Source organism: Myxine glutinosa, chromosome 12 (assembly GCF_964187855.1).
Source record: "Myxine glutinosa chromosome 12, kmMyxGlut1.1, whole genome shotgun sequence".
In the NCBI taxonomy this organism is placed as follows: domain Eukaryota; kingdom Metazoa; phylum Chordata; class Myxini; order Myxiniformes; family Myxinidae; genus Myxine; species Myxine glutinosa.
In genome coordinates this window covers 105,641,181-105,669,101 of record NC_136272.1, presented here as the reverse complement: position 1 = coordinate 105,669,101, position 27,921 = coordinate 105,641,181, and the positions used below count along the sequence as shown (strand labels likewise).

The 27,921-nt window shown below is 43.9% G+C and overlaps 1 protein-coding gene across 6 annotated transcripts in view; it reads right to left on the bottom strand.

The window, feature by feature from the left end:
* Positions 1–25,908, bottom strand: part of LOC137437722 (arf-GAP with Rho-GAP domain, ANK repeat and PH domain-containing protein 1) — a 191,189-nt gene extending 165,281 nt beyond the window's left edge. For all 6 annotated transcript variants that reach the window (XM_068132286.2, XM_068132288.2, XM_068132289.2 and 3 more), the window contains exons 1-3: positions 25,683–25,908; positions 23,443–24,886; positions 13,696–13,819 (exon numbers count right to left, since the gene is read on the bottom strand). In XM_068132286.2, coding sequence (XP_067988387.2) covers positions 13,696–13,819; positions 23,443–24,646 — 1,328 coding nt within the window. In that variant the 5' untranslated portion in view covers positions 24,647–24,886; positions 25,683–25,908. The remainder of the gene's footprint in view (positions 1–13,695; positions 13,820–23,442; positions 24,887–25,682) is intronic.
* Positions 25,909–27,921: the final 2,013 nt, after the last annotated feature.

Genomic DNA, 27,921 nt, shown 5'->3' with positions numbered 1-27,921 from the left:
ATATGCACTGTTTCAGTATCAAGGCCTGCACTAGACTAGACCATATGCACTATTACAGTATCAAGGCCTACACTAGACTAGACCATATATGCACTATTTGCAGTATCAAGGCCTACACTAGACTAGACCATGCACTATTTGCAGTATCAAGGCTATGCACTAGACTAGACCATGCACTATTTGCAGTGTCAAGGCCTGCACTAGACTAGACCATGCACTATTACAGTATCAAGGATATGCACGAGAATAGGGGCCACCAACCCAAATGAAAAGGAGGACCATTTTTCAAATTTGGTCAAAAACAATATCTCAAGAGCCACAATCACAATGCATGTAAACCCTGTTTCAAAAATCCGGAATCACTGCTGTTCTCCAACCTGCGAATCCTCATTCCCCACATCCCTTATTTGTCCAAGTCTCCGTCTATTTTGTCCCTCAATCCTGCTGTGGGTGTGTTTACCCCCATTCTTTCTACTGTTCCATTTGTTCTGTTAAGTCCTGATCCGTTCTATGTTTTAACTCCTCCATGAGTTTCGACTTTGTACAAAAATACGAAAATAACTCATATTTCGGTTCGTTCACGAAAAAAGCGTCCACGGTTCATTTTCTTGAAAAATCGACTTTAGCAGCTTCTGAAGTCATCGATATTATAATGTGCTGTCAATGATATCCTGTCACATGAGTGATGGAGTGTCGGGTTCAACAAAGAGGAAGAAAGAAAGGGTACATTATTACAAAGGACTGGATGAAACCGTGAACACAGACTCCATGGGACACCAAGTGCTAGGGGTGTGTGGGAGAAGGAACATATATATACAGTCACGTGAAAAAGTAAGTACACCCCATGTAAAGTTTTGACTTTTTCAACATATTTCAACATACAGCTATTTGATCTTCATTTCAACAATATCGATAGATAAAGGTGATATAATATAACAAATATCATGAAACATTTACATTTTGTAGTCCATTGTATCTATCTATAATTCCAGTAATCTCTGTGTGTGTGTGTGTCTGTGTGTATGCGACCGCTGTTTCTCGACAACTACCGGTCCGATATACTTGAAACTTGCCAGGTATATTGCTGGGGACCTGAGGATGTGCCTTTTCAAGGTTTCATATTAATCGGACAAGTAGTTACCGAGCTATGTCCAAAAAACGATTCAACCAATCAGAGAGCAGCGAGCTATCACGTGTGCCGAACGTGGCGAACAGACTCTGCCTCGGACGGCACATTTGAGAGCGTATTCATTTATTTCACGTTGGCAAACTATGTTGCCGCTATGTTGGCGTTAAACTATGTTTTAAAACTAATTAAAACTAATTTGCGATTCTTTCGCTTTCCTGCGCGTTTGTGCACACTATGGCGATTTCTTTACCAAACTCCGCAAGCCGTTCGCTTTGGACCAAACCATTTCATGTAAATAGAGGGGGGGGATTGTCACCGTACTCGCAAGCCGTTCGCTTTGGACCAAACCATTTCATGTAAATAGAGGGGGGGGGGATTGTCACCGGACTCGCAAGCCGTTTGCTTTGGACCAAACCATTTCATGTAAATAGAGGGGGGGGATATAATTTTAGATATATATATAGTACGGGCATGCCCTAGTCTATCTATAATTCCAGTAATCTCTGTGTGTGTGTGTGTGTGTGTGTGTGTGTGTGTGTGTGTGTGTGTGTGTGTGTGTGTGTGTGTGTGTATGCGACCGCTGTTTCTCGACAACTACCGGTCCGATATACTTGAAACTTAATAATAATAATAATAATTCATTTATTTTGTATAGCGCTTTTCCAGAAGCCCAAAGGCGCTTTGACAGAGTGGAAAACATAATGCATAACAATACATGAAAACAACAATTGCAAAAAGACAAGAATCAAGAAAACAAACAGCAGCGATATACGGCATATATATAAGACAAGAATCAAAAAGACAAGACAAGAATCAATAGGGAAATATTTAAAGCAAAAGGAGGGAGAAGGAGAAGAGATAGTCAGGGGTTAAATGCTGTGGGTTGAATGTTGAATGCAGCGTTGAACAGGTGGGTCTTTAGTGATGTTTTGAATGTGGTGAGTGAGGAGGAGTCTCTGATGGTGTGAGGTAGTGAGTTCCAGAGGGTGGGAGCAGCGATGGAGAAGGCCCTGTCCCCCCAGGATCTGAATTTGGTCCGGATGGAGGGGGTCAGGAGGTTGGTACCAGCAGAGCGGAGGTTGCGGGTGGGAGTGTGTCTGGAGAGGAGGTCAGCCAGGTAGGATGGGGCCAGGTTATGGAGGGCTTTGTATGTCAAGAGGAGGATTTTGTACTGGATTCTCTGGGGGATGGGGAGCCAGTGAAGCTTGTAAAGGACGGGGGTGATGTGGTCACGGGTCCGGGAATGAGTGAGTAGACGGGCAGCGGAGTTCTGAATGTATTGGAGTTTATTGGTGATTTTTGAGGGTGAACCATAGAGGAGGCTATTGCAGTAGTCCAGACGGGAGGTGATGAAGGCGTGGATGAGGGTTTCTGCAGCCGTGGAGGAGAGGGATGAGCGGAGACGGGCAATGTTTTTCAGGTGAAAGAAGGCTGACTTTGTGATCTGTTTAGTGTATTTGTCGAAGGAAAGGGTTTGGTCAAAGATGACGCCAAGATTCCGGATGTGAGGGGAGGTGGATACTGGGATACCGTCGATGTTGAGGGCAAAGTTATGGGTGGATTTTGTGAGCGTTTTTGGGCCAATGATGATTATTTCAGATTTATCACAGTTAAGCTTGAGGAAGTTGATTTGAAGCCAGGATTTTATTTCAGTGATGCAGTTTGTCAGGATAGAGTGGGTGTCGGTGGAGACGGACTTGGTGGAGATGAAAAGCTGGATGTCATCGGCGAAGCAGTGGAATTGGAGACCATGACGGCGGATTAAGTGACCGAGCGGGGACAGGTAAAGGATGAAGAGGAGGGGGCCAAGAACTGAACCTTGGGGGACACCTTGGGGGAGGGGAGCAGTGGGGGATTTGCAGTTATTGATGGAGATGAACTGGCATCTGTCAGAGAGGTATGATTTAATCCAAGAGAGGGCAGTGCCGGTGACGTTAAAGGTGGATTCAAGTCGGGTGAGGAGGATAGTGTGATCGATGGTGTCAAAGGCAGCGCTGAGGTCGAGGAGGACGAGAATGTTGAGGTTGCCAGCGTCAGAGGAGAGGAGAAGGTCGTTGGTGATTTTGAGGAGAGCAGTTTCAGTACTGTGGTTGGAGCGGAATCCGGATTGGAATGTTTCATACAAGTTATTGGCAGAGAGATGATGTTTGAGTTGAGTGGCTACAGCGCGTTCCAAAACTTTTGACAGAAAGGGTAGGTTGGAGATGGGTCTGAAGTTGTTTAGGGTGTCAGGGTTTAGACCAGGTTTTTTTAGAATGGGGGTAACAGCAGCAATTTTGAGGGAAGGTGGGACGATGCCTGTAGACAGGGAGGAGTTTATTGTTGCAATGATAAGTGGAGAGAGAGCAGGGAGGGAGGCTTTGACAAAGCTGGAGGGGATGGGGTCAAGAGTGCAGGTGGCAGTTTTCATTCCTATGAGGAGTTCAGAGAGGTCAGTAGGAGAGATTGGGGAGAACCGAGACAGGGGATGGCAGGACAAGGGGGGGCAGGTGGTTGGAGGGGGAGCGGGTGCGGCGGTGGTCAAGCTGTTGTAGATGTTGTCAATTTTGCGTTGGAAGAAAGAGAGGAAGGAGATGCAGTTGTCTACTGTGAATGACTGGGTGGTGGTGTTCAGGGGGCGGAGGAGTTTGTTTATTGTCGAGAAGAGTGCTTTTGGGTTTCCGGAGCCAGAGTGGATAATTTGAGAGTAGTAGGCAGAGCGGGCGCGGGAGAGGGCATCTTTGTAGTGTTGTATGTGGTCCTTGTAGGCTTGGGAGTGAACTGTGAGACCCGTTTTATTGCGGAGTCTTTCAAGTTGGTGAGCACGAGTTTTCATCAGGTGGAGTTCAGGGGTAAACCAGGGAGCAGAATGGGTGAAAGAAACTGTTTTGGTTTTTACAGGCGCAAGCTGGTCAAGGCAGGAGGAGAGAGTGTGGTTGTAGTAGTCAGTGAGGTCGGAAGGGGTGTGGAGGTCAATGAAGGGAGAAGTGGACATTTTTCAGAGAGGGTGGATGAGAATGAGGTAGGTGAAAGAGCGTTTAGCTTACGGAAGTTGATTGTGCGATAATGCCTTGGTGTTGGGGCGGGGATGTTGATGGTCAGAGTGATGGCTAAGTGGTCAGAGAGGGTGAGGTCGGAGCCATAGAGATGGTGCAAATTTAATCCAGTGGAGCAGACAAGGTCCAAAATGTGACCACGGATATGGGTAGGAAAGTCGACATGTTGAGTGAGGTTAAAGCAGGTGAGTAAATCAGTGAAGTCAGTGGTTATTGTGGAGTCAGTGGAGTCCATGTGGATATTGAAATCACCAAGGAGGAGGATTGAGGGGGAGAGGGAACATAGCTGGGTCAGAAAGTAGGAGAAGTCAGACAGGAATGATGGGTGTGGTTTGGGAGGGCGGTAGACCACAGCCATGACTGACTGCGTGTGACCAGAGAGTTTTAAAGCCAGGTGTTCAAATGATGGAGCAGATGAGATGGAGATGAGGTTGGTCTTGATGTCTTGACGGTGGATAACGGCAATTCCACCACCTCGGCCCTCCGAGCGTGGTTTATTGACGTAGGAATATCCATTGGGTGTGGTGAGGTTGAGTGTGTAGTAGTCCAGAGGTTGTTGCCAGGTTTCGGTGAGACAGAGAAAGTCCAGTTTGTTATCCAGGATGTATTCGTTCAGGATGAGGCATTTATTGTTGAGGGACCGGGTGTTGAACAGGGTGAGCTTGATGTTGTTTTGAACAGCAGGGATGAATTCAGGTGATTTAGCCAGGGTTCGTAGGCAAGAGGTGCGATCGTGTGGGTTGCTGTGACCAGGTGCGCTGGGACGAAGAGTGAGAGTGCGCTGAGCCGACCAGAGGACGGGGATGGAGTGACCTGATTGCAAATAAACAAACTTGCGACCGGAGCCACGGTGAATGTACCTGGGTCGTCGGAGGAGTCCATTTGATTTGATGGCAGAGATGCATGATGGGGTGGAGCGGGTATTGAGCAGAAGAAGCCTTGCGGCGGAGTACTTCAGAGCCATGCCAGGCAGGAGCGAAGGGACGAGTACGAGGCCAAGGTCGAGGAGGCAAAGCGGCAAACGCAGCGGCAAACGCAGCGGCAAACGACTGCAGCCGCTAATCAAGACCACAGCGGCAAACAAGGCCACAAGGCCACCGGCAAACAAGGCCACGGCCACAATCAACGGGAGCGGGCCTTTCGAATTCCGTATTCCGTACCATCAAAAGCAGATTCCGTTATCCAGCCGGAGAACACGCGGCACGTGCGGGTGTGAAAAGGCAGGACAGGTGTGAGATGTCAGGTCAGAAAGGTAGAAGCAGACCCTGTACATCCATCCAGTCGGAGAAGCGGCGAATATGCAACGCCAGCGTCCTCTCGCAACCGAACCCGCAAAACTTGCCAGGTATATTGCTGGGGACCCGAGGATGTGCCTTTTCAAGGTTTCATATTAATCGGACAAGTAGTTACCGAGCTATGGCGATTTCTTTACCAAACTCCGCAAGCCGTTCGCTTTGGACCAAACCATTGCATGTAAATAGAGGGGGGGGGATTGTCACCGTACTCGCAAGCCGTTCGCTTTGGACCAAACCATTTCATGTAAATAGAGGGGGGGGGGGGGGGATTGTCACCGTACTCGCAAGCCGTTCGCTTTGGACCAAACCATTTCATGTAAATAGAGGGGGGGATTGTCACCGTACTCGCAAGCCGTTCGCTTTGGCTTTGCGAATGGACCAAACCATTTCATGTAAATAGAGGGGGGGGATATAATTTTAGATATATATATAGTACGGGCATGCCCTAGTAATTTAAATAAACATAAATGCAAATTTCGCATGTAGAAAAAGTAAGTACACCCCATGAAATGTTTTTTAAAATCTTTTTAACATATGTGGACATATCAATATTTGATTTCATTTAAACAGTATCTATAGATAAAGGTGATCTAATTGAACAAAAAACAATGAAAGATTGACTTTGCAATAATTTATTCAACAAAAAATTGTTACACAGCATGCACAATTGCATGCACAGCGCGTTTCAAATCCCCCCACAACATCTCGATGGGATTTAGATCGGGGCTTTGACTTGGCCATTCCAGAACCCTCCATTTCTTTCTTTTCAGCCATTCCTTGGTGGATTTACTGGTATGTTTAGGGTCATTGTCATGTTGCAAGGTCCACCTTCGGTTGAGCTTCAACTCTCCGACAGATGGCCTCACATTATCCTCAAGCACCCTCTGGTACAATGACGAATTCATAGTGGTTTCTATGATGGTGAGCTGCCCAGGCCCTGATGCAGCAAAGCTGCCCCAAACCATAATATTTCCACCACCGTGCTTTACAGTTGGTATCAGGTTCTTGTGGTCAAATGCTGTCTTTGGTTTTCGCCAAACATGTCTTCAGGTACTGTGGCCAAATAGCTCTACCTTTGACTCATCTGTCCAGAGCACTTTGTTCCAGAAGTGCTGGTCTTTGCCTAGGTGTCCATTGGCAAACTTTAGTCTTGCCCTGATGTTCTTTCTGGACAGCAAAGGTTTCCTCCTGGCACACCTCCCATGTAGATCAAATTTCTGCAGCCTCTTTCTAATGGTAGACTCGTGCACTTTGACATCAACAGTGGCAAGAGCTACCTGTAGTTCCCGTGATGACATTCTGGGGTTCTCAGACTTCTTTCAGCATCTTGCGGTCTGCTCTCGGGCTGAACTTGCTGGGACGGCCTGGCCTGAACAAGATGGCAGTTGTTTGGAATCTTCTCCACTTGTAGATGATCTTCCGGACAGTCGAATGATTGATTTCAAATTGTTTGGAGATCTTTTTAAATCCCTTCCCAGACTCATAGGCATATATATATATATAACCTTCTTTCTGAAGGCCTCAGAGAGCTCTTTTGATCTAGGCATGGTGACGCCGCACACTTCAACAACAAAGAGCAAACCAAACTAAATGTCTGAGGTTTAAATAAGACAGGTTCCTCCAAGATCCTCTCTAATGATGTTCTAATCATTTGCACCTGAGCTGGTGCACATCTATCTATAATTCCAGTAATCTCTGTTTGTACGTTTGTCTGTGACCGCTGTTTCTCGACAACCACGGGTCCGATATACTTTTAACTTGCCAGGTATATTGCTGGGGACCCGAGGATGTGCCTTTTCAAGGTTTCATATTAATCGGACAATTACTTACCGAGCTATGTCCAAAAAACGATTCAACCAATCAGAGAGCAGCGAGCTATCACGTGTGCCGAACGTGGCGATCAGACTCTGCCTCGGACGGCACATTTGACAGCGTATTCATTTATTTCACGTTGGAAAACTATGTTGCCGTTAAACTATGTTTTAAAACGAATTCAAACTGCGATTAAATTAAAACGATTCATCGTAACTGCGATTTGCGAACTTCCGGACAGTGAAGACTGTCCGGCAGCACGCTTTCCGGCAGCCAATCACAGAACGCTTTGTTGCGTAGGCGTGGCCGATGTGAGAGCGAGCGGAGCTGAGCGCGTTACGAGCTGACCGCCATTACGGTTCGTAATTCGATTTCTTATGCGCATTATTTCTCCCAATTCAGTCAGAGCGAAGGGCGGAAGCGAAGAGCGTTGTTTTTTTTGTTTACGGGCGTACGGGCGGGGTAGAGCGTACGGGTAGCGTTTTTTTTTTTTTTTGGCAAGGAACGGGCACCCACGTACGGGCAATGCCCTAGTGATTCTAATTTTAGGTATTTGAAGTAGTGATAAATGTAGGGTGTACTTACCTTTTCCACATGCGAAATTTGCATTTATGTTTATTTAAATTATACAATGGACTACAAAATGTAAATGTTTCATGATACTTGTTATATTATATCACCTTTATCTATCAATATTGTTGAAATGAAGATCAAATAGCTGTATGTTGAAATATGTTGAAAAAGTCAAAACTTTACATGGGGTGTACTAATTTTTTCACGTGACTGTACACACACACACACACACACACACACACACACACACACACACACACACACACACACACACACACACACACACACGCACGCACGCACGCACGCACACACACACACACACACACACACACACACACACACACACACACACACACACACACACACACGGCATTTAATATGGAATTTTTTTTTTTCTTGACTTGGGTTTACTTTCTGATCTCGGGAAAAATCAATCTGGTGAGTTTATTTTACGTTTCGGTGATTTCTTTGTTAAAAGAACCATGTCACTGATTGTCTGTCGCAGCAAGAAGTCAATAACAGGATTATATCACAGGTGGCGTGACAAAAATGGCTTCACAATCGGGTATATAAGGGTTGTTGCGTTCTGTATTCGTGGAAAACAACTGCTGCACGTCTACAAAAGTTATTGCCGCTTCCCCTGGAGATGGTCCGTCAACTCGACAATGCTGTTTGTCATTTAGTGGTGGCTTTACGAAATTCCGGCATGAAATAGCATGCTATTGCTTGGCAGTATGGCATCACTCAAGGTCAGGTGTCAAATATCCTGAAACGAAATGCTCAGAGGGGTGTCCCTACTCCAATACCGAGGATAGGATGTCCCCGCAGAACCACAAGGATGGATGATCGCCAGCTGCACCGGTTAGTCCGCAATAGCTGTACCAAGTCAGCTAATCGGCTTAGGGCTGAGTAGCAGCAACTGACAAATGTGCCTGTATCCAAAAGGCTAGTCAACCAACGACTGGTTCAAGCAGGCTATCTTGTCAGGCGTCCCCTGAGAAAGCCACGTCTGACCAGACAACACCGCCAGCGCCGATTGCAGTGGGCCAGAGAGCACCGTCAATGGCAGCCAGGACACTGGAATCACGTGATCTTCAGTGACGAGTCTAGATTTCTGGTCTATAGTCAAGATGGCTGCATCCGAGTGCACAGACAAGTGCATGAAGCCTACAACGAAGATTGTATAGTGCCAAGAGTCCAAGCTGGAGGTGGTGGTGTGACCGTTTGGGCTGCTTTTCATGCAGGGGGCAAAACTGACCTGGTTGTTCTGAATGGAAACCTGAACCAGTTCAAGCACAGGGCCATTCTGGAAGAAACATTGCTTCCATTTGTTCATGCAGCCTTTCGAGGAAACTTTGTCTTCCAAGATGACAATGCACGGCCTCATCGTGCTCGCATGATCCAACACTTTCTTGCTGACCGTGGTGTAGAGCATATGGAGTGGCCTGCCATGTCCCCGGATATGAATCCGATAGAGAACTTGTGGGCAGAATTAACGCGTCAAATCGACAACTAGGACCAGCAGCCTGCCTCTGTGCGTGAATTGCAGCAGGCTATTGTAACTGCATGGCAAGCGATTCCTGTCCAAACCTTGGCAAATCTCATGAACAGCATGCCTCAACGCGTACGTGCTCTCCTGAATGCTCGTGGGGGTTACACGAAGTACTGAACTGTAATTTTACTGTCCGTAATCCCAGTCGTAATTTCACTTTTGTTTTTGTTAAAAAAAATTTTGGCTAATGTGCAAAATAAAGACATACTTCTGGAAAACGCACAGAAGTTTAACACAGTACTGTCCGTGAATTGAGTTCGATATCAGTTTACATCACTTTCAAGGATCAATTTATTTGCTTCGAAATGTCAAATGTGGTTTTTGTTTCTTTTAAAGGTCACATTAACAAAATCTAGAATAATTTCAACATAGTTCCAATGAACTTTTGGTTCTAAGTCATCTTGAAAAGTAAGTTCACCCCCACAAAAAAAATATTCCATATTAAATTCCAAGTCTGTATATATATATATATATATATATATATATATAATGTTATGTTTGTGGGGGTAGGCAGTGATTACTTTAGACCAGGTAGGTTTGTATATATTAGAGTGCTCCAATTATCTTGAAGAAGAAAATCCACCATGTAAGAAGTCAGGATCAGGTAGAGCATGTGTTCGGATTAAGGTGTATCTTCGTCCCCATTATGAGGAGTGGGGCATGTGAACTAGCTTCGGGAATAAGGGTAAATTATTCCATGTATGTTGTTCCCTCTGTGATTTATCCCTATGTCCCTTATGGCACCGCATTAGACACTAGTTAGAAACCTCACTAATTAATAATAAACATACCGGAAGCCAGGACATTGAACCCTACCGCTGACAACCCCGACTTGGAAAGCGCACAGAACGGGCAGGCCGGGGCCACGCCCGAGGAGTCGTGATTGGTCAGGGTTCTTGATTAACAGGAGGACTGGTAAGAAACAACTCGCTGATTGGCGAAGACGACCGATGACGTCAGAGCGTGGGTGATAAAAGGACGTGCTAGCGGCCATTTTGGTCTCTTCTGCTCTTCTCTTCTTCTTCGCTTCGCTCGGGTCTTCGTTTTCACTGCTGTTCACTTCGCTCTGCTCTCTGCGTCTGGTCTGAATTGGGGCAGTCGGCATTTGTCTCTCTCATTCTGGAAAATAAAGCGAACGATCGTGCTGGGACCACAGGCTCAAGGAAGCGATCGGACCAGCCGTGTTCGGAGACACCACCAGTGGACGTGCAGAGGAAAAGGGCAGGGCCGCGGACCGAGGGCTGGAGCTTCCCACCAGGGACGACGGGGACAGGCCCGACTGGAGGAGCGAGCTGCACGTGGCCCGTTCGATTCACGTGGACGGCCTGTTGCGTGCCAGCGGGCGCGGCCTAGTATTCGGGATGCACAGTGAGGCCTGCTACGTGGGAACGGGCGGTTCCCGCCAACGACCAGACAGTTCCCGCCAACGACCGGGCAGTTCCCGCCAACGTCCCGGACGAGACCCCACCAGTGATCAGAGCTAAGTGCACACACACCCATTCATTTCCAGTTATTTTATCCCTGTGTCCATGTTTCAAGTCTGTTTGTGGGGACGTCCCGTTTAGGAGTTTTAGTTTATCGCACAGTTTCTTTGTTACCGGCATTTATTTAAATAAACCTGTTTCTTTTTGCACATTTAAAAACCGTTGCGTGCGAGTTATTTTCCGCAGGTTTGAGGACTGCCGGTGGGATCCGTTCAGGTAAGCACTCTTCAGCATCCTCCTCCTCCTCTTCCCCTCCCCGCTCCCCCTCCCCCGCGTGTATTAACTGGCAGGATTTGCACTCCGGCTACCTTAAAAACACCTTATTCAGTAGCACACACAGTGGTGTGTGTCAGGATGGTGCTGTGGAGTCGTCCAAGGATGCAGCGACGTGATGATCCAGCGTACGCTCCCATATATATATATTTTTTTTTTTTAAATAAACAGGAAACAAATTCCTGCAAGGGGCTAAGTGTGAAAAATTCTGACTCAATACGGGACTCGAACCACGGACCTCCATTGATTATGCGTCAACAGCCCACTGCGCTATTGAGCCAGCCGTAATCTCCTCAGAATTTTCCACACTTAACACTGCGAGCTTTATAATGGCCGATGTCTCACGATGACACGGGTAGCCTTCGGAGGACTGTGGAGGATATATATATGCACTGTTCCTAGAAACTTGATAAAAACATTTCCAGCATGTTCTTGGTTGTGCAACGATTAATTATAATTCCAGAATAATACAAAAGTGTAAGGTATAATTGTCGAGGAGAGGTGGTGAGGCCTTTGCCTGTATGTATCACATGTTATCAAATTAATCAATTCAGTTAGTTTTGTGACTGGTTTCGGAAAACACGATCATATAGGACCGGTTGCTTCGTTGGCGGGCTGAATCAAAAGGGAGCATGTTGTACTTCACAAACATATTGCATGTCCATCTGTGAGTCTCAATGAGGATGTAAAATGAAGTGAAACACCGAAAAATGGATATTTTACAACACGTAGTTCTTGTTGCTGTTGTTGTGCTGGCTGTGGTTGTTGTTTGTGTTCTCCTTCCCTGTACTTTTAATTTTTTTATTGCTTCTAGAAGTATTACTATATATAATTTTGTTTGCTCTTTCCATGTCCTTGTAAAGTGTTCCTGCTATCATAGAATAATAAATGTTATCATTACAACCACACTACATTAAGCTCCAATTCCTGCTTCTTCTTCTTCTTCTTCTTCAATTGGGAAAGAGGGCTTTTAAAGCAGGCATCGTTATGATTTTTGTTTTGTTGTAAGTAAAATGGACACTAATTATTGTTCTAAGTAAATCGATTATTCGCTTTTGAATCGAGGAAATCGATTATTAGCTTTCCAATGGTACCATATTTATTACTCTACAACAGCAGGAACCCTTTAGAATGAGTTGTGACACACAGACAGACACTTCTCCTTTTAGTAATAGATGTGACACATGAATCAGGCAAAAGCACAAACAACAGCAGGGTTTACTTAATCATGAGAAATCCGGAAACAGCAAAAACTAGAACACGAGTTATATTTCGATTATTTATACTGAGCTAAAATAGTCGAACACAGTAACATCTACCACTCCCTTTAAACATGTTGTTTGAGAGTTCATTAGGAAGTTGGTAAAAAAAACTGTTCGAAAAAGACTTGAAGAAAAGCAGAAGAGAAGAAAAAAGGGAATTATCGAAGCAATCCAGTCGCATGAATCACTCGGATAACACAACACGAGCTGAGAGTCATGCGATCAGAAGTGTGTATAACAAATTCCCTTTTCGTTGTAACCCCACAAACAGTCGTGAGTCATCATCATGAAAGAACAGCCTCTTGTCCTCCAAAGGCTACCCGTGTACACATTATCATGTAAATGAGACACAAAATGGCTTCCATTATTTCACAGCATCCAGAAAGGGTGATTCATCAGGTTTCACAACATCCTTTTTGAGTCTCTGACTTTGCAACACAAGACTTTATTGCAACATCTTCCTTTATGCTTTGTGTTCGAAATCACTTTGTGCCACTAAAAATAAAAAATATCCTCAACACATTTACATGTAAAGTCTCTGTGAACAGAATGGAGAAGCAATGGCAAAAAGGGAAAGAAGACGGGAAGAGAAAAGAGAGTGAAGAGGTGAAAGAGAAGGGAGAACAGGGGTTAACAGAAGGCATGCGGACGAGTGGAGAATGCAAATGCAAATTGGCAATCAGATGAGTCTTAAAGGATGAATACTTGGCAAAAACCATGAAAGTGGCTTTGGAGATGAGCTATTCATTTTGGAACCCAAACGTAGATGACGAGCAACAAAACATCGATCATACGTCACAGAATCCAAGGTAGCAAATGGCTCAAAAGGGAGGTGTCGAGAAAACTAAGCGGAAGAAGGAGGTTGGCGATTCACACACTATGATCATCGGTCCCCCTCCTAAAGAGGGCGACCACTTCTTCAAGTGCGTCAGATAGATACACAGACAAGCTGAGGTTGAAAGTGCTCGTCATAAAATTAAAAAAAGAAGCAAAACCCTTCTGTGCATCAGCAGTTCATCTACGTATGCAAAATGTGTTTTGGTTTCGTGTAAACCGCAACCGTCAGCAAATGAGGCTCTTCTAAAAACAGCTCGATCATAATCGGGAGCCGCTCCCCCAAAATCTCACGAGTAAAAAATAAATAAATACAAAGACCCGATTGAAACCACCACTGCAAGGAAGCAAACTACTGTGCAGCAATATACAGAGAGAAAACTTTACCCCTCCGGCTATAGAAGTTGGCCCCACACCAAGATCACATACTTGTTGCAGTAACTCACCAATTGGCAGATGGAGCAGGATCTTTGATTGAAGGACTGAGCTGTGGGAGTAGAGCAACATCTTCAGACTTGCCCAGGTAAGCTGTAGGTGCCAGGTGAAACGCTGTCAAAGGCATGCCGGCAACTGATGGAGAAACAAACAAACTGATGCATCCCACAGGAACAAAGGCATGGAAATAGAGCAGAAAAACACAGGAAGATTGAAAGGAAGACTATTGCAAAAAATGAAGACATTGACGGCAGATTATCAAAATTGGTAAGATTTTCTGTCCGAGCATTAATTTCTATCAAAATTGTCTTTTTTCAGCAAAAATGTTTCATGAAATCAAACTGTACCATAAAATCTGTAGCCCTATTAACTTTTTACTTATTTTTAAAATCATGTATTTAAAATATATATTTATCCCTAAAAATGGCCATTAACGTCTTGTCCCAAGCCAAGAGTAGAGTAGAGTTAGAAATGGTATCAGAACTTTGGATAAAAATATATATATATTAATACTTTTGATGTTTTGATATATGAATTAAACTTTTTTTCTTTCAAAATTTTCTAAATTTTAATGATTCTTATTTTAGATTTACTTGCATAAATATATCTGTCCCTCTAGTTTGTGTCCTTACTGTTACAAGCACCTAAAAGTATGAATAATTAATAATGCACATGGTATGCACATGCTCATGACTTACTTCCTGCAAGGGGCCTGCACTCCACATTATGGTACCAGCATGAACATGCCACTCTGAAGCAAAAATCTGAAATCTTCAATCAGGACGAGTGGATTTCATCGTCTATAAATATTTAGTGTCCGAACCCAAAAAAAATTTTGTAAATAAGGAAATGATAATACTACAAGTGGGGTATGTTCACACATTATAAGCAATAACTAACCATGTTATTGGAAGTTATTGTTATTACATATTATTGTAATAATGTTATTGTTATTATGTTATTATATATTATTATGTTATTGTTATTACATACGAGAAGAAGCTTAATGATTATAGTATAAGCAACCATCACCGATCTCCTGCTAGATATCGATTCTTTAGTTTAACTGTTGCATTTACGGTTTTTAAAGTAAATTTCCATTGAGGTTTTTATTCCACAGTTCAAAGTTATGGAAATTACAATTTTCAAATGCTAGAAATTTTTTACAGATGTATTTACAGGTTTTGCGTAAATTTTCATTTACGGATGCTTTCTGACGGTTCTGTGATTTTTCCCGGTGTATTGGCTTCGATGTCCGTCGGCACGTCAAATTTCAGCTTTCTACAACACCCTGAAGATATCGAACATTAATATCAGTAAGTGATTCAGTCAGTGGTTAGAAAGAGGTTTATATATTATATACAAAACACACCATTTGCAGTGAGGTGATGTGTGATTTGACCTTGAGCTTGGGGATAGTACTGCAATGAAACTAATAAAAGTCTGTCCTAACTCACTTTTCACTTTTTTGGGTCTCACTATCTGCCATGATCTTTCTTGGGAAAACCACATTTCCAAGCTGGCCTCCAAAGCCAGTCGCCGACTGGGCATCCTCCGTCGTGCGAAGTCCTTCCTTGGCACACCTGAGCTCCTCACGACATACAAGGCTTTCTTAAGCAGCTCAATGGAATACTGTTCCCCCCCTCTGGGCTGGTGCTCCTGCCTCACACCTTGCTCGGCTTCACGCTGTTGAAACCAAAGCTTTCAGAATCATTGGAATCTCCTGCGATGAAGTTAACTCCGAGGGCCTTTCACTCACTCACCGCAGGCAGGTTGGTGGTCTTTCTGTCTTCTACCGACTCCTCTCCGGCCTTGCTCCCCCAGCGCTCTCTGTGCTCTGTCCCCACAATATTCCTTCAGGTCGCACAAGATCTGCCTCTTATGGTTAAACTGCCGAAATCTCGGCTCTCTGCTCACCTTCACTCTTTCATTCCCCTTTTCTCCCGCCTCTGGAACAAACGCCCCCACTCCCTTCAATCCCACTCCTCCCTCAAGGTCTTTAAAACAGCTGTTCACCACCATCTCTTATCTTCCCCCATCCAAAACCTTGATCTTTTCTACCCCTGCTAATTCACCCAAGATACACTTTATTTTTATTTTTATTTTTTTTAAATTCCAACTTCTTTCCTGGAAGTCCTTGCAGTGTTCATATGTTTTATACCTCTCCCACCTCCCCCAAGCCCTCCTCCTCCCGCATTTCTCCCAATGTCCCTGCTCTCAAATGTTGTGTTTGTGTCCTTCCCCCTCTCTCCCCATCTTGTCTACCGCTCCCCTTATTTTTTGTGTTTTATGTGTCGGTTTGACTTTTTGTGTGATTAATGTTAGCTCTTTCACGAGCCTCGATCTTGTATACAAAAAAAACAAAAACAAAAAAAACTTATTGTCCTTACTGATGAAACTGCAACAGTAAGGACACGTCCGTGCTGTTGCCGGAACATTCCTCAGAAACATCCTCCGAGATTGCCACAGTCCAGTGACTTTCCTATGGCATCCAAAGCTTCTGAATTGTCTGTCAAGAGATAATTCATCGCCTCAATCCAACTCTGAGACATCTGACCAAAGAATTTCATGTTCTATCACAATATCTGATCTTGAGAGATCTCCCAGATCCAGATTTTCTGGAAGGGAAACATGTTTTAGTCATGTATGAAGGAGATGCTTATCCTGGAGTGGTCCTGGATGTTGATGAACGAAATGAGCTATATGTAGTGTGTATGAACAAGGTTGGATGTAAAAGGAATTTGAACAAGTTTTATTGGCCCAGAAAATTCAAGGATCGCTGTTGTTATCAGTTCGATAAATCTACCAGCTGTAATTCCAGAACCAAAAGTAATTCAGAATTCAAGACATTATGAAGTTAATCCAGATGTATGGAAAATTATTGTGAAGGATTTGCAGCTTGAAGAATGAGATTATGATGATCATATTGACACTGCCAACTGGCAAAAATTTAATCCACATAAGTTGCAAACAGTTCTCATCAGAATTTCAATGCCACTGTTCTTGTTAAAAAAGACTTTTTTCCCGTTAATCAGTTTGTTCTTTTGCATTATGTTACAAGTAATAAAATCTTGTACTTTCTTTTTCGAAATACTGCACTCAGCATACCTTTTGATATTGTGTGTCAATCTGCTTCATTCCAATTGTCTTAATATCTTTATTACCATTTCTAAATGACAATGTCCCAGAATCGTCTTTAAATTAATCGTAATTGACAATCTTCCACTGTGAATAAATCTGTGTTATCAAGAGTTTTCATTGGAATTTTAGGCAATAAAAAATAAATGATAATTCATTTAAATTTAATTTAATAATAACATTAAATTTCACATTCAATGATATATCATCACACTGTCAGGTAATCAAATACAAAATATAAGTGATGTAACTTTTTTTCATCAATTCTATACAGAAAAATTAATATGGTAAAAGTATGGACAAAAATAGCCCCGTGGGGGACTGACGGCAATTTCCCCATGGTTTCTGAGAAGATATTTAAATAAATTACCTGAATTTGAGGCGGAACCCTCCCCACACTTTTCGGCCTCATAAAGGGGACGAATCCAGGTGGGGAGCACAACCCCATGAGACTTTACTGTTCTGAGGTACAGTGCCTTCAGAAAGTATTCACACCCCTTGACTTTTTTACTTGAATGAATGAATGAATGATCTTTTTTTTTTGTTTTTTTAAAGGCCATTTCCCCGATAAAGCGGGGGTTACCTTTGCGGGCCCCATGACCTCATGGTTCCCTTTTTGAGGCAATGTTTTTATGGCCGGATGCCCTTCCTGACGCCAACCATTAGTCGCCTCTTACAATGCGCAGGGATACGGTATACCTATTCTAAATCGGGGTACACACCGGGATCATTCATCCCAGCAAGCTGGTACTCAATTTGCCGACCTCGGAAGGATGACAGGCTGAGAACCCCCCTGGCGTTAATTCAACGATCGACCGGGATTCAAACTCAGGATCCCAAACCTGCGCCATAACCGCTAAGCCAACACCAGGCAAAATCGAAAATATTTTTCAAGTATATTGGTCGGTTGTGTTTGTTATTCTGTCTGTTTGTCACCGGCCTACAGGTCACAATTCCAAACAGATCATCATAAAACTCCACCAAGTTGTAGAGGTCGTCACAATTGAGAAGCCTATTAATTTTTAGGTCAAATGTCAAAGGTCATCTGGAGGTCAAATTTCTAAAATCGCAATTTTTAATCTGATTGACTTGGAAATTGAACAGCATTTGAACATTAAGGCACTAAATTTGGAAACCAACTATTTTTGAGATCAAAAGGTCAAAGGTCAAGTCATGGTCAAACTTACAATATCATCAATTTTCATCTGAAAACCTGTCAATTTTCATACGATTAACCCAAGATTTGATCAGGATCATCAATTTAAATCTTGATGAAATGGCAACCTTTGCTGGATTAATGGCAACCTTTTTCTCGGGGGGGGAGGGGGGGGAGGAGGAGTCCATTTTGCAAGTATCGTGCTCTGCATCACGTCTTCTTGTTCACATTTTGTTGTTATAGACTGAATTTAAAATGGCTTAAATTTAAATGATTGTCACTGATCTAGAAATAATACTCCATAATGTCAAAGTGTAATTTTTTTTTGAGAAATTTTTACAAAGCAATTAAATATAAAAAGCTGAAATGTCTTGAGTCAATAAGTATTCAACCCCTTTACTATGACACTCCAAATTGAGCTCAGGTGCATCCAATTTCCTTTAATCATCCTTGAGATGTCTTGACAACTTGATTGGAGTCCACCTGTAGCCAATTCAATTGATTGTACATGATTTAAAAAGAAACACCTTTCTATATAAGGTCCCACAGTTGACAGCGCATGTCAGAGCAGAAACTCTAACCTGAAGTCCAAGGAACTGTCCGCAGAACTCAGATAGAAGTGTGAGAACATATAAATCTGGGGAAGGGTATAAAACAATTTCTAGAATGTTGAATGTTCCCAAGAGCACAGTGAGCTTCATCACTAGGAAATGGAAAGAATATGGAACTACCCAGACTCTTCCTTGAAATGGCCGTCCGACCAAACTGAGCAACCAGGCAAGGAGCACCTTGGTCAGGGAGGTGACCAAGAACCCAATGGAGTTTCTTGGCTGAGATGGGACAACCTGCTGGAAGGACAATAGTCTCTACAGCACTTCATAAATCTACGCTTTATGGGAGAGTGGCCAGACAGAAGCCACTCCTGAGAAAAAGGCACATGACAGGACGCCTGGAGTTTACAAAAAGGCACGTGAAAGACTCAGAGCATGAGGCAAAATATTCTGTAGTCTGATGTCCTGATGCATCATACAAAATTTGGTCCATATCTGTCGGGTGGTTTGTGAGATGTTTTAGTCAAATGTTAATGTACGTATGTATGGATGGTCGGACAACCAGACACCAGGACGCATTTTATAAGGTTATTTCAGAGTAATATTCCAAAATAACTTAAAATGTTAGTGTTGTGCTCCAATTGTTTTTTTTTAAATATCCAAACTAGACTGAAATGGCAAAATTGTCAGTTTCTGTTATTCTAATATTCATGTTACTCCTGAGAAAATAAAAATAATTCAAATAACTGTTTTGATTTTTGCTTCCTCCAACTGTTACCAAATCTGATGATAACCCTGTCTGTCTGCCTTTGTTCCTTATGCACGGACACATCTTTTAAGTTCCAAGCTCGAGGTACAAATACAACTTTGTGTGGGGGTAACGTAGGCTATATGGCCGATTGGCCGTGACCTCACGCAGAGGTACAGGGAACCAGGTGGGGCATAAATCATCTACGTAAATGAGCACCACCTGGTGGTGGTGGCAGAGGGGATTACAATTTCGTTCTTTACCTGGGCAACACTGAGGTTAAAGCACTCTTTGCTCGGTTAAATTTGTCCTTCTTCCCTTCTCCCCACAAAATGGAAGGGCCTGTCAAAACCCTGCCCCCCTCCCCCCCAAAAGGTATATGCAGTGTATCTCTCTGACCTCTCTTCCCCTCCTTCCCCTTCCTTCCCAGCTCTCCCCTTCCCCTCCCCTTTCTAGCAGCAAGAGACGTGACGACTAATTGGTCCATCAGCTAAGCGACAGGTAGGCTCCTCTAGTTATGAATAATAATGGTCCCAATACCGATCCCCGAGGTACCCTGCAACTTAGTTCCTCCCAGCCTGACAACCTCCCACTCACAGCTTCTCTGTGTTTCCTATCACTAATAATAATAATAATAATAATAATAATGCATTTATTTTATATGAGCCCAAATAAATTGTTCTAAGTTATTAATCCTTAAAGAAAGCAGACTTCTCACATTAGGCTGCTTCTGAAAAGGACTTTCTTAGAAATACCAATCGTTTCTTCTTATTGTGCAAACAGTCGTGCTGGGCAAATGGCAACTACAGTACTAATTGTCACTGATCAGCCCATACGACCTTTCACCAATTACAAGTTGTAATGAACTGGTGTTTAATAACCAGTTAATGAATAACACCTAAAACAACAAATTATGAGTGTGCAAAGGGAATTGTCACATTGAAGCTACATGAGGGCAAACACCAAGGCAGCCACTTCCTTGTTTAATATCTCACCAACACCATCCAGCATTGATGGCTCCGACTCCCGCTGTGCCATCGATTCTTTTAGCCTTCTCATTGACACAGGTAGAATCGAAATGACAAACAGGTGCACGTACCAATGACTGTCACATTCAAAATACACTCCTGCATATTATAAACAGGTAAGTAGGTTGATATCTTTTTGCAGACTTGGAGTTCCAATTTTATGGTGTATAATTTACATCAAAGTGGGAGATGGGGAGAGTGGGGGTGGGAAAACATGGGAAAAATATGGTGACTGAGGGTAGTGATTTGAAATTCCATCGGTCATGGGATTGGATATAGGTACAACGTTTGTGGAAAGAATAAAATAAATAACTATCTAGAAAGTTTATACAACAGATTACTTCGCGCAGTAGGTGTGTACCTGTATTTGATCGGTCAAGATGATGTAGAATGCCATTACATTTTGTCCAAATACTGCTAAACAGAAGGTTTTGGAAAGATATAATAAGGCGATTTGCGTTCTATAGTGTTGAAGTATATAATAAAATTGAAATTAAAAAAAGATTTTAAATGTTATAGAAAAAAAAGAAAAAAAGAAGAAAAAAAAACTTTTGAAGTTTACCGCCATTGATGCAGCGTCTTTTACACCACCCTATCTAACATGTTACATTAGTTCTTTGTACCTGTTGTTTGTGTCCTTTATGACGTCGCTAAAAACTTAAGTTTACTGCTTGGAATGATTCGCCATTTTGTTTGACTGCCAGACAGACCGAGTGAAAAAGTTATCACACTCCTCCCTGCGCATGCGTGATCGGGAATAATTCAGAGCCAAAGTACAATACTGCTAAGCTACAGGTTCATGGTCCGATTCGTATTCAAAATAAATCATTCAATTCAAATTAAGTTATTGCTCGATAACAAACTGATGTTTTTTGACGCACAGACAAACAAACTGAACCAATCCCTTAACCCTGCCTTTTGCTTCGTGCATGGGATAGATATTAAAAAGAAGGAATATTTGTAATCTGAAACACTAATGATGCACCCAATATCTTCTTGTCATGTGCATTTCTTTGCATTCTCTTTTTAAATACGAAATGTTCCAAAACATTTTTATTTCCTAACCAGCACATCATCTAAACCAACCATTGCCTTCAATAACAGATGTGTAAAGAAATGAAGCAAGGAGGATGGAGCCAGGTACGATAGGTAGCAGCATTTGACTCCTGGATGGATTCATTGTGGGGCTGCAGCTCGGCCACCGATGCAGTCCCCCAATGTCAGGGCAGGAATTTAGAATTTGGCCATATTGTTTTTTTTTTGGCCATATATTTGGCCATATTGATGTAACACCTGACTGAGAATCAGCGAGATGACAGTTTATAGTTGGGTTGTTTGAAATGGGGATGTGAGGGAAGATAATAATACAGAGAAGAAGAAGAGTCGATTTGAAATCAAATTCAGACGAGTCAGCTCAACGTACTCTACTTTCGACTTATCCTGTCAGCCCTTTGGCGGTCCATCAACAACAACAACAGGTATTTTAAGGCCATTTTCCCTGCAAGAGCGGGGGTTAGCCTTTGCGGTCCCCATGACAATCTTCTCCATTTTGCCCTATTTTCTGCATCTCTCCTTGTCAACCCCCTTGCCTGCATTTCTTCTTCGACATTCTTTAGCCAAGTCTTTCTCGGTCTTCCCCGTCCTCTAATTCCTTCTACATTCATTTCCATCACTCTTCTCAACCAGTCACTTTCATCCTTCCTCAACACATGACCAAACCATCTCAACCTGTTCCTCTTCACAGCATCAATCACAGGCTCTATTCCCATCATCTTTCGCAATTCATCATTTGTCTTCCTCTCTCTCAACGATACTCCACACATCCACCGAACCATTCGCATTTCCACCCTTTCCAGCCTTCGTTGCTGCTCTACGTTCATTACCCACGTCTCACTCCCATAAATCATAACACTTCTCACACATGCAGCATACACCTTTCCCTTCAGCTTCAACGACACTCCCCTCCTCGTCAGCACGCCACTCAGTTCCCGAAACTTCTTCCATGCACATCTCACTCTAGCAACCGTTACCGAGTCTGATCCACCTTCTCCATTCAGCATGTATCCTAGGCAACAAAATGTTTTCACACCTTCCAGCTTCACGCCGTCTCCAAGATCCAACTCAACATTTCCTCCATCTGCAGCTCCCTCTGTGCACACCTTACACTTGAATGTAGCTGCCACACTGGTTAATGACCCTCTCAGACCACTACATTTTTGATGAACCCACTCAGCGCACATTGTACATTGAATGGAGTTCACTCCGACACCCTTCCTGCACACAGCACACGGCCACTTCCCAGTTCTTTCCACCTCACCACATGCTTTACCACTTGCCATCACCTTCGTTTTTCCGATATTCACCTTCAGACCTTTTGTCTCCATACATTCCTTCCACTTGTCCATCTTCTCCTTCAGTCCCTCCATACTTTCTGCAATCAACACAAGATCATCTGCATAGAACAACTCCCACAGTAAACCCTCCTTTACGTTCTGAGCCAGCACCTCCATCACAGCTATAAATAGTAGTGGACTTAGTACCGACCCCTGATGCACTCCCACCTTCACCTCAAACTCACCACTGTTCCCGTCCTTCGTCCTTACAGCTGTGCGCGCTCTTTTGTACATTGCCATCACTACTCTGATCAACCATTCCTCCACTCCTAACTTCCTCAATGCCCATGTCACTACTTCACGTGGAACCCTATCGAATGCTTTCTCCAGATCAACAAACCCAAGAAACGACTTCTTCCTCTTCTCCATGTACCTCTCCTGCAACTGCCTCACAATAAAACGCGCGTCTGTATGGTCTTGGCGGTCTATCGTACACCTCAATAACATGCACCCCTAATACCAACCTCTATTTACATAACTTTACCAACTCCTTCTGGTTTAATAAATAATAAACTCCAGAAAGTGAATTGCCTTTAAATGTGACTTTGGATAATGCTGTCATCTTGGAAAGGACTCCTACAAATATTCTGAGAACCAATAAACGTACAACAAAGCTCGTGGTAAATGCAAGTATTTTGGGACAATGTTATGATGGATGCATGCCAGAAATGGTACCGGATATAATGCTAAGAATGGCTAACTGATCATAACATATTATTGTCCGATACAAGAACAACATCTCACCTTGATTAGGGACATCTATGTTGGTTTCAGAGGAACCAGCACTGGTGAACAAGAAATCTTGTAGAATTGAGTTGATGTGGTAGGAAGGAAATGGAGTTGGTGTCCCCATTCCACGAACACAGTCAGGGGTCGCCAGAGAGGTGGTTGTAACAAATCTTCCTTTACCAGGCACAGAAAGATCGTCATCCTTGCCTTGCCGTCCCTCATAATCCACACCAATATCAGGTCTGGTGTTAACGTCTTTTATGTGATAAAAACTACCATCTGGAGCCAGAAATTGAGTGGAATTTTCTGGAATGTTTGCACACTTACTTCGCCCTTGATAAGGAGTAGCAAAAGGTGAGTGGAAAATATTAGGTTTTTGGTCCGCTAAACCAAGGGAAAACTTATTAGGGGGCTGACCTATGTTAGCTCTAGGGGGCAAAGGTGGAAGAAGATTTACTCTGGAAAGAGTTGAATCTCCAAGCTCACAGTTTATCTTAGTCCATGGAATCTGATTACAACAGGTGGAATTGGAAATAATGGGATCCTCCGAAACTTCTTCACAAGCTATCCTCGCCACCAGCAACCTATCGGAGTCTTCCACGATCCATTTTACCTTTTGGTCGTCATCCAATGCACATTTGGCTTGACCTCCATTGTCAGAAGTTGGAGACGTATTTGTCTTTTCTTTGAGAAAACGGGTCCGGGGCTTGGGAACTGGTTTTGATACTTGCACTGGATCACAACGTGGAGAATGGACCGTTTCTCTGCTCTTTACAAAATATTCTTTCCTTCCTGAGCAATCTTGAAGTTCTGAATCGCCAAGGTGATGCAAATTCTCACAATTCCCTTGTGTTACAGCTACGTCCACATTGTCTTTACAGCTTTCTATTTGTTGCTTCTCATGGCACGAGGAGCTGGTCATGGTTCTCGTAGTGTCCTCCACATTATTGTAAGAGCTTGGACATATCAATGCACCGGGCCCAGTCTCCACAGCATTAGACTTCCTTGAGCCGGGAAGTACCGTCTTCCCAATACATTTCAGTATCCTCTTTCGATGACCCATCCGCTGGATGCCAATGGTCTTGAGAGTTTCATTACTTACTGAAGCAAGTTCAGCCAGGTTGGTGACGCCATTTTCTTCAAACACTGGAGCATACTCGCTCAGACGAATGCTTCGCAGCCACTGGGTTATAGGTTCATTGCATGACGTGTGCTCCATCTTTTTAAGCGCAGGCACCTTTTTATTTAACTACGAGCAGAGAGATGGGGATCGCAGGTCAAGGCTCTTGTAGGCTTCGTCGTGGCAGCATCGTTGGTAGGCAAACAGGTGATGTTGTTGCGTTTGGCAAAAACCCTGGCATCACCACCAAAGTACAGGACTGAAAATCGATGAAAGAGGCTTCAGACGGGTTTAAACCGGGGCCGTGGGCAAGCAAACCACAAGCCGCAACCCAGTTCTCTGTGACAGGCGTGAGGAAATTGGAGGAAAGACAAAGATTATATTAACCATCAGCCAACAGGGAAGTTAACAATCTCTTATAACAGCCTGGTAACGCTTATAAATGCAACATTTGCTTCATTATGAGGCAAATAAATCAGAACGATCGGAAGTTTCAAACTTTATTGCAGCGATACAGTATAGGACATTAGAGAAGACTGGCAGGCCTCAAGGTGCAAGTGTGGGAACGCCATTCTAAATAAATAAATAAATAAATAAATAAACAACATGAATGTCGAAAATGAGATCGAGTAAAGTGGGCTGAAGGGTTGTCATAATAAACACTGAATAAAGTGTTTAAACAGACAATTCTGAACGTGTGCTCGATTTAACTGAAATACAAAACAATTCATGTAAATAAAGTGCATTCGATGGCGCTTTAACGTCTCCTAAAGTTATGAATGAATCGGACGCGATTTGATTCTGTGACGTCACGCGCCGTTCACGGTTGTTTACAAGGCGTGGCTTAACGAAAGCAGACTTGCAAAGCAGCGCGCGCAAACAATACACCGCCAGAAACGTCGGCAGACCGACTCTGACGGATCTTTCGTACATTAAAAGCAAGATGAACGTAAAAGTATTCAGCAGAGAGAGTTGTTCGGAAAAACGATTGGACCGAAGTTCAAGTGGCCGTTAAACGACAAGTTACGTGTTCGCGGTATGAATACAATTCATGTACGTAACTTGAGGTAAATTATTGTTATATATATTTGTAAAGGTTATAGAATACGTGGGAATATTACCCACAAAGGTTTACCTGAGAGGCGGAGATCAGGGAATACATCGCAACCTTCGCTACATCTGCTCGAACCGCCACGATCTACTGTCCACTCCAATCTGTTAGCCCTTCTGTTCCTCCATCTCCCTGCAATGAAAGTACTTTCACACGGCGAGCGGGAAAGGTTCACTCGTGGGAGGTGTTTGGTTCTCAGGGAGCCCATGCAACTCTCGTGGCCAAACCCTTCCTCGTTTCCGCCTGATCTGCCCTCCTCACTTCCCCCCTTTTTTATTACTCCTCTCCCCTCCCTCCATCCCTTCCTCACACCACTTGCTGCTCTGTCATCTGTTAATAAAAGTCCATTCACTGACCTTCGTCACGTCCGGTTTTACCATCAATCTGCAATATCACGAGTGTTACCAAAATGACGTCACGTAACCTCGCCGAGAAGTGCTTGAAGCTCCTCGTTGGGGAAAAAACAATTTCCTTGTCATTTATTGAGTTAATAAAATGTATATGTGTATGTGTGTGTGTGTGTGTGTGTGTGTGTGTGTGTGTGTGTGTGTGTGTGTGTGTGTGTGTGTGTGTGTGTGTGTGTGTGTGTGTGTGTGTGTGTGTGTGTGTGTGTGGATGTATATCTATATCTATAAAACACAGTTTGTGTGTGTGTGTGTGTGTGGATGTATATCTATATCTATAAAACACAGTGTGTGTGTGTGTGTTTGTGTGTGTGTTTGTGTGTGTGTGTGTGTGTGTGTGTGTGTGTGTGTGTGTGTGTGTGTGTAATGTTACCGATAGACTCCTAAACGGAGAGGCTCACGTACTTGATATTTGGCACAGACATGGCCATTGAGCCTGGTAAGAACATGGCCGAACTAAAAATTGATTTCATAATATTTTTAAACCATATTTTTACCTCAGCGCATTTCAGCGAGGAATATTATGCACGGAATCTGACCGGTCGCAGAGCAGCGCGCTGATTCGCTCAGAGCGATCACGTGATGTTCATTGCCGCCATTAACTCAGTTAAGTGTTCGCACGTATTTCAGAGCGAAAAGCGATTGCGTTTTTTCACATTTCAGCGAGGAACATTGCCATTCACACCACATAGGTTTTTTTTTCTTTCATCTTTAGATCCATATTTTTTGCCATAACGAAGCGCATTATGGCTCTCTCGAGCTCGAGTTAGCCAATCACCTGGGAGCATGAGGCCACGTTGGCCACGCCCACGACACGACGCAGAGTTGCAATCGATCGCTCAGAGCGATCACGTGATGTTCCTTGCCACGCGATTGCGTTTTTTCACATTTCAGCGAGGAACATTGCCATTCACAGCACATAGGTTGTTTTTTCTTTCATCTATAGATCCATATTTTTTTTCAGCGAGGAATATTATACACGGAATCTGAATCGGTGGCAGAGCAGCGCGCTGATTCGACGATTCGCGAGCCCCCCCTCCCCTTCCCCCTCCCTCCCCCTCCCCCATCACCCTCCCCCTCCCCCATCACCCTCCCCCCCTCTCCTCCCCTCCCCCTTCTCCTCCCCTCCCCCTCCCCCCTCTCCTCCCCTCCCCCCTCTCCTCCCCTCCCCCTCCCCTCCCCTCCCCCTCCCCCCTCTCCTCCCCTCCCCTCCCCCTCCCCCCTCTCCTCCCCTCCCCCCTTCTCCTCCACTCCCCCTCCCCCCTCTTCTCACCTCCCTCTTCTCCCCTCCCCCCCCCTCTTCTCCCCTCCCCTCTATGCTCCCCTCCCCCCCCTCCTCCCCCCCCTTCCCCTCCCCCTCCCCCACGTTTATACATGGAATGCCGGGTACTTCCCCCTCCTCTTCTCCCCTCCCCCCCTCTCCTCCTCTCCCCCCCCTCTCCTCCTCTCCCCCCCCCCCCGTTACCCTCCCCTACTCTTTCCCCTCCCCCTCCCCTCCCCCCCGTTCCCCTCCCCTCCTCTTCCCCCTTCCCCTCCCCCTCCAATATCACGAGGGTTACCAAAATGACGTCACTTAACCTCGCCGAGAAGTGCTTGAAGCTCCTCGTTGGGGAAAAAAACAATTTCCTTACTATTTATTTCGTTAATAAAATGTATGTGTGTGTGTGTGTGTGTGCGTGTGTGTGTGTGGTATATGTATGTCGTAACTTTTTTTACCATTTGAGTTTTGTCATCAAATTTTCACCAAAGCTTTATTATGATAATACGGAGAAGGGGGAAAAATATATATTTTGTATTTTTTGTATACAAGATCGAGGCTCGTGTGAGAGCTAACATTAATCCAAAAAAATCCTGGGAAA